This window comes from Triticum urartu, chromosome 7 (assembly GCF_003073215.2).
Source record: "Triticum urartu cultivar G1812 chromosome 7, Tu2.1, whole genome shotgun sequence".
In the NCBI taxonomy this organism is placed as follows: Eukaryota; Viridiplantae; Streptophyta; class Magnoliopsida; order Poales; family Poaceae; genus Triticum; species Triticum urartu.
In genome coordinates, this window is record NC_053028.1 from 133,698,896 (window position 1) to 133,710,208 (window position 11,313).

An 11,313-nucleotide genomic window follows, 5' to 3' on the forward strand; every position below is an offset into this window, starting at 1 on the left:
ACCCATACTGCTTGTAGCACTAGAACCTCGGGTGAGGGCTTTTGGAGGCCGAGCTCCACGGAGCTTGTTTTCAAAATACAAATTTCCACAAGGTGAAAAGATTTGAAATTGTTTGTATACACTTTCACACATGTGTATTGCATCTGTGCAAAAATTCAAAACCAAATACTTTCACACGTGGCATACAGAAAAAAGACAAATATGTATTTCTAGAATGGGCCAATATTTTTTGTTGTTGGGCCGGATTTTTTTTTGTACAGCCTACAAATCACAACAAATTCAAAAATATTTCTTACACGTTCATGCGGAAATCTATTAAGTTACCGTGGAATTTTGTTTTGAATTTTTCTGAAACTTTAAAATATAAATTTTGATTTTTTCCGTCTCTCTCTGAAATGGAACTTTAATCGGTCAAAGACCTGCCAAAACGGCCTTAGGATTCTAGAAACTAAGATTCTACAGACTCCATTCTAGTCGTTGTCTGGCATCATAGATCCAAGTAGTAACATATTTAGTTCATCAATCAAGGGAGTGGCAAATATATCCACAATAGAAAGAACAAAATGAGGAAAAATAACGACCCGGTGGATTCTAACACTAATGATATATTATATATGGTTTGCTTGTTGCATAACTACAAGAGTCAGCGCTACCAAATTGTTAGAGATTTACAAGACAACGGGTAAAACCATATGAAGTATACATCTTCAAACTTTAGCACTCCATTTATGTAAGAACAAACAAACGAGATTGACATTGATTCAAAGAAATAGCCTGATTTCAACGAGCCAGTTTGCTGCAATTTGAGCGAGAAGATTCATAATGTGTAATCCTCATCAGAGTGGTAAGCAACCATCATTACATGTATTTTTGGCATATCTGACAAAACTGCAAAAGGGTGATTAAAACAGGTGCCTTACCAAAACAAAAACATAAATAGTAGCAGTTCGTTGAATCTCACTTATCAAGGGAAAAGCTACATGTCAACTGCTTTAGCTTACGTATCATGTTCCTCAAGAAGCAGCTATTCTTACTTTGTTCTTTTAGCTTGCCGTGGTACAAGCTAAAAAAAACTCAACCACTCACTGACAGATTTGGCGTTAACGCCTTGTGCCAGTATGCAGGACATGCTGGTACTCCCTCTGTGATCCAAAAAATCTTACATTAGTTTAAAGAGGAAGTAGTATCATTTAGTCTTCCTAACCTAGCAATTGTGATTGACTGCCAAGACACATAGCAGTTGATGATTCAAAACCAGAGTGGATCACCTAATCATATTGCTATGCAGAACTGCAGATGATATGCGTGTACCCTCATTGGTCTCCGTATTGATGCATCAGATATTAGTATAGGTAATCCCCAAGCTTGTCACGAATTTTCTGCTCCTCTTTGATATCTATTAAAATGTCAAGACAAACAAATACATTGGGAACACTGCTTATCACCCTACACACTCCACATAATCTAAAGTTACAACGATGCATTTCTTGATGTAAGTACTTCAAGTTAGCAACGAGCCAGATAACAGAAAAATACTGCTGAACTTCAAATTAAAATTGAATGGAAAAGTATATCCTAGTTTGCCCTAATGGCAGTACCCTAGATAATAGGCCAGAACAGCAAAACAAAAGAAAAAACACTAAGCAAACGCCCATTCAAGTTTTCATTGGTTAAACCTTAAATAATTTTGAATAAATAAGGTTCTAAATCATATTTTAGGATACATTCCTGATCAGGGTTCTCTTGGAAATTGGAGTTCAGAGCGTTTCCATCACCGTCTATGATTGCAGATATTGTCATGGAGGACTCAATGCATAATATGGCAGCAATAGCATCAAGCCGTGTAACCTCATTTCTGAACATTAATCTTGCGTGTGCTACGACATGGACAAATATAGAACTGTGAGAATGAGGCGAGATGTGAATCAGACAACATATCTGAAAGGGGAAAAGATCCACTAGAAATGACAGAACATGCCTTGTGCCAGCCTTATCAAACTCTCAAGCATACGCACAGTTGTCCTCGCTGCACAAAATCAAGTTTTCAGCAGCTGCAAAACTCTCTTAAGGAAAAATAAATGTTCTGCTAACCTGCATTATGTGTTCCATCTCTCCGCTGAAGCTGATAATAGCCTGAGATAACACTTTCTGCTTCCTTTGTCAGCACCGGTTTGAACCGCTGTTTTACATAGTGGATATACCTGTGATTTATAGAATACTCAAGCATCATTATACAGCATTGACAATGAAAAATAAAATCTCGGCAGTAAACAGCACAATCAAACAAGTCAAATACACTTGAAAATTTCAGCTGCTTATTATACATGACCTGACAAAATAGCACTTGCTAAGGCAACAAAAAAGTCTGAGCATTAAGTACAACATAATGAAACACATGTATTTGTCTTTCTGAGCACAAGTCTCTAAGCTCAACACTGTCATGTTGGCTATCTACCTTCTCAAACAGGGGAGTGTCCACTCTTTTATACCCAAAGGTTGGGTGCTTTTTACGGCAGGGTCACTGGCCTTGTTTTCTTCTGCTTTGGTGCTCTACATAATTTCAAAAAGATAGTGCTTAATAGAGCAGTGTATTCCAAAATGACAGACTGCTATATTATGTGCATCCTTATAGAGTTGATAGTGAGGCCCACATCTTGTATATGTTCCAATTATGCAATAGAGAGAAATTTGGCCATTTTCCATATTTCCAAACAGGGGTAAGCTTATCTAAGAAGCAACACAAGAGACCAAACTCAACAGAAAAGAAATAAAACCGTACCTGAGCTAATATATGAGATGAAATTATACCATCCAACTTAGGGTTCTTTTTATCCAAGAGAACAAGAACTATATCAAATCTACTCAACAATGGTCCTGAAAGTGTTGTATTCACGGATAAGGCTGCAAATGGAAAGTGTTTCGAAAGGTTACGCAAATCCTTCAAAGGAACCTAAAGAAATTACAATGATTAAAATATCATTAAGCTGATTGCACCATCAAATTATTAACCTTACTAGTGTGCTAATATGCAGTGTTAAAGACAGTGATGGTATTGTAGTGGTAGTCTATTGTGCATGCCACTATTGAATCGAGTCTCAACTGTAACACGGATTAAATGACTAAATGTTGAGCTATTATAATATAGAACTGCAGAAGTAAATACGTGGTGCCTGAAATACTGTCAAGTGTTCTTTTACTATTAAGTAGCATGTCTATACTGATGTTAAGTGCAGTACATTCATTTGAATCATATTGTCCTTTTGGATTAGTGGCACCAAAGACAGTAGTCCTTGTACTGAGTGTTGTCACCAGTCCAGCCTGAAAAGGCAAAGAAGTGATAATACTTTATCAAATTGCATGCTAGTGAGCATGAATGGCCCATTAAATGATTACTGTTTTGAGTGAAAGAGGCATGGTACCTTTGCAACGCTTATTGTTTGTTGTTCCATGGCTTCATGTATTGTTGTCCTGTCATGCTCTCGCATACTATTAATGAGAATGTCAGATAGAAACTATATCAGATAAAACATAGAGGCATAAACACAGTCTTGTATTTAGCATAAGGCTAAGAGCGTTAAATAATAACATATCATATCGTGCGATACTCCAATAAAAAGAACTATCAATTTAGCATGGAAAATACATCAAATAAAACAACTGAAATGCAAATGCATATTGTCTGGGAGATCACTGCGCTCCTGGATTAGGGCTGGTAGCAGTCACTCGACGGGAGTCCAGGGCTTGCAGCCACGGCACTCCAGAGCTATAGGGGTGTCTGCTTGGAAGAGGGGAGCGGAGATAGATCGATGATTATTGTTGTGTCTGTTGTTTCATAGGCCAAGCATCTTTATACAGAGGGGCATCAAAACCGAAAAAGAAATTAGTCTGATCCAAGGGATGCTTTCTCAAGATAACAAACTGATTAAAGGTAATAACAAACTTGGACACCAATCCTATCTCTACTCCCACCACAAGCGATCCTGGTGTGTGGCATAATCCTTGCGGTCCCACAGTTTGTACTGCTGACCCCGCATTACAGTGTGCGTCTACTGTACAGGAGCATGAGAGTAGGCAAGCGTCCATATTGCACACAGGCTTTTGAAATGAGGCCTGGACTATGGCATTTCAGCTGTGAAAAGTGAGAGACTTCATATACATGAGGGAGTCAAAAGTGTTTGTGATGAACATTTTGAAGTTCCTAAGAATTAACTATAAGAGTAAATGGGCATACAGTGCAAATTTTTGGACACATTTTTTGGTGAAGTGGAGGTTGCAGATTATTATCAAGCTATTGGAGATTTGAAGCGGAGGCTGTTATCAAGTAAAGTGCATGTATCTTCTTTTTATTGTCCAAATGAGATCATTCAAGCTAAATATACAAGGATCTGATCCATCAACGAATCTCAAATATGAATATGTGACATAAATTTTCATAATAATCCATCCATCAAGGAATCTCAAATATGACTATGTTGACATAAACTTTCATAATAATCCATTCTCAATATTTTCACAATGTCAAGCCAGTTGTGATCAGGAACTGGGATCTGTTGAATCTCAGATAAGACGCAGGGCACTAATTGTATTAGTGAGTAAAGGTACTGGGTAGCAAATTAGCCAGAGAAACAGTCCAACCTATCAAATTCATCTATGCAGCACAAACCACCATCAGCCAGAACAAGGGCACCAGCCTCAAGCATCCACTCACCTATCATTGAATTCAAAAGAAAATTGCTACCAAGAAAATTAGTGCTACTTTCAAATGAAAAACAACACCAAAAATTCAACATATAATGATGAGAGGAATGGTAACGTCGAACATATATACCTCCATCCTTGACAGCAGTCACAGTCAAACCAGCACTGGTACTTCCAAGACCAGTTGTAATCACAGAACGGTTGCTCAATTTAGCAGCAAACTTCAAAAACTGGGATTTACCAGTACCTGGAGTTTAGTGAAACACCAATACACATTACAATTGTCTCAAATGTATACTCACTCCGTTCCCTAATATAAGATCTTTTAGCTTTTCCTTGATTCGTATGTATCTAGACACATTTTAGTATGTATGTTCACTCATTTTAGTATGTATGTAGTCAATATTTTGAAATAGCTGAAAGGTCTTATATTAGGGAACGGAGGGAGTATTTACCAATCTTAGATGCGGTACACAAGAGTGACAATTGCAACCACATAGGCTACACACACTCGTAAATAGACTGTGAGTTAGTTCTCATGCCATCATATCCATGGGTCCTTCCAACAATTAAGGGTAAAACAAAATGATATGCCGTAGTAGGATCCTAGTCTATCATATGTTTATTGCATTTGTTTGTCACTTAGTGTGTATGAACATCATCACTTGTGACCTTGCATTTACTACTAATCTGCAATCATCAGCTAAAACTAAAATATTTATTACCAAAATATTCATGACTGGTGGGCACAAATGTGACATATGATTATTTTTGCAGTTTTAGTTATTATTTGCAAGTCACTAAGTTGCCTTGTTATTCTATCTCAAAGCCAGTTTTTGTGGTCATGATGAAGACTGACCAAGATTTTATTTTAATTATTTCCGCAGCAGCGTGAGGGCATTCAGCTGTTGCTGTGAAATATGGAAGTACTTTGTCTCTTAGGTATATACTAAATGCAAAATTTTGAATGTGTAATTAATTCTCGTGGCAGGCAGTGGAGGGCTTATCACTCTCTTGAGCTACTTTCAGTCTAGTTACAATGTAAACTTTGCAGAAGTCTAAACCATATTGTCGGTGTAGACATTTTTAATGCCATATATACTCATCATATCTCAATGAAACGTGCCATTACAAACATTAGTACCTGGATCACCAACAAGAAGCATATGTGGTTCGCCACGAACCTTTGTTCCAGAAGCATCAACATGCTGCACTCCACCAATCAACGTAAGAGCAACTGAAATTTAAATATATCATGAATAGTTAAAATGACAACAGTATTTGACAGGAACGCTTAAAAGAACAAATTAGTTATTAACTTCTTTCCAGACGAGGCTTAAAAACAATACTGAATTACTAACAATATAGCTTACTGACACAAAGTAGCATACCTGCAAGCTTTACCGTGAATAACCCAAAAATCTGAGGACAAATGCCTTTCAAGATTTTATTTCTTCCTACATACACAAAAAGAAATAATAGATAACTTGTAGTACCGATTAAATGGCAAAAAAAAACTCTAGATGCAATTAGAGATATGGAAAAAAATTATGAGGCCAATTTTTTTCATCGCAAGATCTGGACCGCTGATCTGGAAAACATCAAGGAGGAGGGGGAGGGGGGGCTTGAGCACCTTCTAGTGGAGTAGCTCTGTTTTCTGCCCAGAAAAGCTCGAAATCCTTGATAATTTCCTCAGGGATGTCTATACCAGACTTCAGCTCATTAGTTCTCCTGTATAACGCAGCACAAAGACATTGTTCAAACTTCAGAACTCAGCAACCAAGAAGTGCTGAGCAGATGATGTCCATGGCGTCATACTAGTTCTGCAGATGATACAAAAAGGAACTATGGTGCAATGAATGGAAGTAAATCATCGACTTGGGTGACAAACTGTGGAGGTCCCTTCACATGAGACCATATAATAATTTAGATGTTGACGTATCGATTACGTAAAAAGAGTTCCATTATATTTTTTCAACGTAAAACCAACATAGTACGACTTAAAAAAAACATCACAGCGATTCAACAAATTTTCTGGAGTTGCAACAACTTCAGAAATGTGAAGAAAACTACTATTACTAATTTACACAGCTTAGGTTGGAAAAGAGCCATATTCCCTCAGTTTCTTTACTTCGCATATTAGTTTTATCTAAGTAAAACGTTGTAAAGTTTGACCAAGTTAATATTAAAAAATATCAACATCTATAATACTCCCTCCGATCCAAAATAAATATCAACATCTATAGTACCCAGTTCAAAACTGCGACACTTATTTTGGATCAGAAGGAGTATCACATAAATACAATATGAAAAAATAATCCATGCTGGGTCTAATGATATTCATTAGGTATTATGGATGTTGTTGTTTTTTCTATAAACTTGGTCAAACTTCAGAAAGTTTGGCTTAAGACAAAACTAATATGCAAAGTAAAAAGAAACGGAGGGGATAGTTCGACTTATAAACTACCTCACATAATTGGCAATAAACATAGGATCAAGGTTGCAACGCACATCCTTAACATCAGAAGACCACTTTGCAGATAATATACCCGTAACAATGACATCATCTGGAGAAAGAACACACTTGACTGAATATCAATGCCACAGAACGCAAAAAATCAACAATGGATGGACATTTAGATTGCAATTCCAGCAAAAGAAGAATTGAGTGAACCCTAAACCCTAAAGAAGCTACTTACCTCCAGCTTTAACAAGATCAACAAGGTCATCCATCAAAATCACAGGCATGGAACGGGGTATAGACCCAACATCCAGAAGTTGCACGCTTTCTTGGATTTTTATTTCTTGATAATCATGACAGGTTATGCTATCTCCTATCAATTGGAAAGAAGCACTTTGACAACCTTTTGAACTCTGAATGAAGAGCAAAACTATTAGTGGCTCCTTCAACAAAAGTTGAGTAGTCTCGAACAGTTATAAAATGTAAAAAAGGAACAATAGATGATGTACATTGGCCATACGAGGATAAAACCATTGCCAAATATAGGTAGAACCAGAAAACCAAAGACTGTTTCTCACACAATGAAATCACACTACCTTCGATTAAAAAAAGGAAATGGAATACCATGGATGGGCAAGATGCAGGTAGAGTTATACGATTCCCAGCCTCTAGCTCAGGATAGCAGCGGAACCTATTCAATACACAAATAAATTAAGGTCAGGTGTCTTTATGATACAAACATACAGCCATGGCACTCAACACTCTTTGTAAGAAGTAACAAGGAGATCATTGTATGTTAAGGAGTCTGCAATCTCTGAATGTGTCTCACTTCCTCAAAACCATGATCTAAAAAAAATCCTCAAAACTATGCTGCTGCTTTAAAGAAGTTAAGCCTCTCACACTGCAAGCTTTTAAACAAGTTAAGCCTCTCACACTGCAAGCTTTTAAACAGGGGAAGCTTAAACTCGGATGCAGACGTGCTCACCCAGGTTTTAGCTTACAAGATTATGTAACAAGAGGATGGTAATTAATAGGCCAGTGTCTCCAGCAATGTAACAGAAGATGACAACGATCTTTCCAGCACAACTAAAATATTTAGATCTGAAAAAAAAACTAAAAATATTTAATTACTTGCATAAACGGCCATCAAGTATCACCTTTAATTCAAGAAGAAACTTTCTTTAAATTCTTAAGAAAGGCCTCTACCGAGCCATGTTAGTCAGTAGATCACAATCTAAACTTACTTAATTATGCTAATATGCAATTCACAGTTATGCTTGACAAGCCACTAATATGCAAGGGCTCGAATATGTAGCCAACAATACTAGTATGCTATTAAGCCCTGAAACATGCATCACAAACCTGCAGTTGCATTTCCTGCATTGGTACCACCGCTTGCCCTCGATCATCTTCACACCTCCTGACCTGATCACAGTCCCCTTCAAGGTCAGCAGAATTCCCCTATGCTTCACCCTCACCTTCCCAATGCTCGGCGACGACTCTGCAAAAATGAAAGCATCACCGCCAAATCAGGGAACCCCTAAACAACTGAAACATCACGTGACCAAACAATCTTGCAAGCATTACAACGGACACAAAAGGCGCGTGCGTGAGCGCACCAGGGAATTCCAGTGGCGACCCGCAGACGTTGACGCGCACGTGCACGAACCCCTTCTGCACGGCAGACGGCCTCGGCTCGTCCGGATTACCCAGCGCCTCGCACTTTTTGAGGATGCACAACACCTCACTCTGCGAAGACAAAAAAGTGCTCGAGAAATGCGGGGATATAAGCGAAGAGAAGGAAGGTGTCGGTCGCGCAGCAGGATGATCTACTCGCCTGGGCGCGCTGGGCGGCGCTGTCGAAGTCGGGGAGGAAGCCCTTGGGGTCGTTGTAGAGTATTTTGGCCAAGCCGGGGTCGAAGTCCAGGAGCTCCGCGAAGCTGCGAGAGCGGACGGGACGGGGTTAGGGTTTGGGGAGGAAGAGAGGAGCGGGGTGGGGAAGGAGGACTCACTCGATGACGAGGGGGAAGTGGAGCGTGGACTCGGGGTGGAGGAGGATGTGGCGGAGGTCGTCGGAGTGGAAACTGCAGAGGAACTCGGCGAGCTTGGGCGCGTGCTCTGCGTACTTGGATGCCTCGCCGTCGGCGGCGTCGAACTCCTCGTGCTGCGCCGGCGGCGGCATTTGGGCGGCGATTTTGGGGTTTCCGCGCGAAACGGCTAGGGGTCACTGGTCAGGCCGCGGCGTCACGGAGGAGAGAAGGGAGAGGACGGTGGTCCCGCTGCTCGGTTTTTTTTCCGAGACTTGGGTCGTGATGGGCTTTGGGGACTCCCTGTTCTGTCATTTGTTGGGCTTTTGCGCGAGGGTTCACGGGTGAGAGCATCTCCAACGGCCGCGCTAAACTAGCGCCGCGTCGCAAATTAGGCCGTTTTAGCGCGCGCGCAACGCGGCGGGTCGCTCCAGCGGACGCGCAAAAATGGCGCGCGCGCTATAACGGGTTGGGCGCGCGGTTGAAAACACTTACCCGCGCGGCGTATTTCGGGCGCCAGCTACAGCGCGCGGCACACTCGAGCGCTCGCGCCGCATTCTCTCCTCTCCTCGTCCTACGCCCCGCGCGCGCCGGCGTCGGCGCCCTGCCACCCACCCATGGACGCGCACACGGCGCCCCGCTCACCCCGCTGTACAGCCGCGACCCCCCCCCCCCCCCCCCCCCCCCGCCGCCGCCGGAAACCCTAGCGCGGGAAGCGCTGGCGTCGCCATCGCCGGAGCTCCGCCAAGCGTCGGCCTCGCGCGCAACCTCTTCTTGCCGCCGCGGATGACCACGGCGCCGGGTGGCGTCGCACCGGCGTCGTCCCGTGCCGCCGCCTCTTCTTGGACACATCTAACCTCAATGCGGCGCAAAAAGAGTATGTCAATCTTGCCCAACAAAAGTCTTGATCCAAAAAAGAGCCTTGGTTCGTGCAATGGGTGGCGGTGGCCTCGGCGCCATGGGTGGCGATGGCCTCGGCGCCATGGGTGGCGGTGGCCTCGGCGCCATGGGAGGCATGGGTGGCTTCGGAGCCATGGAAGGCATGGGTGCACATCCGGCCGCCATGGGAGGCATGGGTGCACCTCCGGCCGCCATGGGAGGCATGGGTGCACCTCCGGTCGCCATAGGAGGCATGGGTGGCTTTGGAGCACCCTCCGACGCTATGGCCGTCATGGGAGGCATGAGTTTTGCTTCTCTCATGGGAGGCATGGGTGCACCTCCGGCCGCCATGGGTGCAATGTCTTTCGATGTGCCTTCTCACACACATTTCCATGAAGATGCCGTTGAAGAGCTTGCCAACACCGTCGGAGCTTCACATGATGTGGTGCGTGATGAGGAGAGGGAGGAAGATTCATCTTCGGAGACGGAAGAGTCGTCTTCAGAAGATGAGGACGAAGACGAAGACGAGGAAGATGAAGATTGATGTGTCTTTCATGTCTTGAACTTTAGTTTGCATTTGAACTTGGTTGGATGAACTTGCGGACATGATTTTGAACTTGTGGGCATGAACTTTTATTCATCAACTTGTTTGTGTCAAATTTCACATATTCATTTTTGTTCAAAATATCATATATACAAAATGCCTGACGAGTCACGCGCGCTGTATTTTTGCGCTCTGCTGGAGCGGCGCGCGCGCTACATTATAGCGCGGCTGCTGGAGCCAACGCAGGCGGGCGCGCAAAATCAGTCGCAGCGCGCGCGGTAAACAGGTTTTTTGCGCGCGGCGCTTAGCGCGGCTGTTGGAGATGCTCTGAGGAAATTGCTGCACTGCAGGTGCTCAATTTTTTTTTTGCGGGTGCTCAAGCTCAACTCTGCAATGCTACAGTTTTACCTCAAAATTGCCTTTAAAAAAGCTCAAAAAAACAATGCTACAGTTTCCAAAAGTGCAATGCTACAGCTAATCCATCGATTTGGTAGATCCGTTCAAATGGCATCTACATAGCTAGCCAGGATGTATACAGTCGATACCAACATACGCAAAAAACACGCCAACAAATAGCAAAATATAAGATCAAAGCTATTCGTAGACAAGGAGAAAGAAAATCAGAGTGATCAGATCCGCAATCGGCAAACTACAATAATGCCATATCCTCACCGATCATCTCATGACACCATATGAACGACGAG

At 42.2% G+C, this 11,313-nt stretch overlaps 1 protein-coding gene across 7 annotated transcripts; it reads right to left on the reverse strand.

The window, feature by feature from the left end:
• Nucleotides 1-585: 585 nt before the first annotated feature.
• On the reverse strand, nucleotides 586-9,450 carry LOC125523460 (probable DNA helicase MCM9). 7 transcript variants are annotated; one of them, XR_007290237.1, is made up of 22 exons: nucleotides 9,172-9,447; nucleotides 8,997-9,099; nucleotides 8,779-8,908; nucleotides 8,522-8,660; nucleotides 7,784-7,850; nucleotides 7,398-7,572; nucleotides 7,166-7,265; nucleotides 6,332-6,429; nucleotides 6,090-6,155; nucleotides 5,843-5,935; nucleotides 4,829-4,945; nucleotides 4,636-4,708; nucleotides 3,420-3,486; nucleotides 3,237-3,318; nucleotides 2,780-2,901; nucleotides 2,456-2,550; nucleotides 2,092-2,201; nucleotides 1,979-2,026; nucleotides 1,725-1,877; nucleotides 1,269-1,396; nucleotides 1,035-1,142; nucleotides 586-888 (listed from the first exon to the last, which is right to left on the reverse strand). XR_007290237.1 is itself a non-coding variant. In XM_048688493.1 (20 exons), exons 1-20 carry the CDS (start codon nucleotides 9,339-9,341, stop codon nucleotides 1,344-1,346), a joined length of 2,061 nt encoding a protein of 686 aa, XP_048544450.1. In that variant the 5' UTR covers nucleotides 9,342-9,448; the 3' UTR covers nucleotides 1,149-1,343. The 7 variants fall into 7 exon arrangements, 2 of the variants coding, with proteins under 2 accessions (XP_048544450.1, XP_048544451.1); XR_007290236.1 differs by having other exon boundaries at nucleotides 962-1,142; XR_007290235.1 differs by having other exon boundaries at nucleotides 586-1,142.
• Between the last annotated feature and the right edge of the window lie 1,863 nt (nucleotides 9,451-11,313).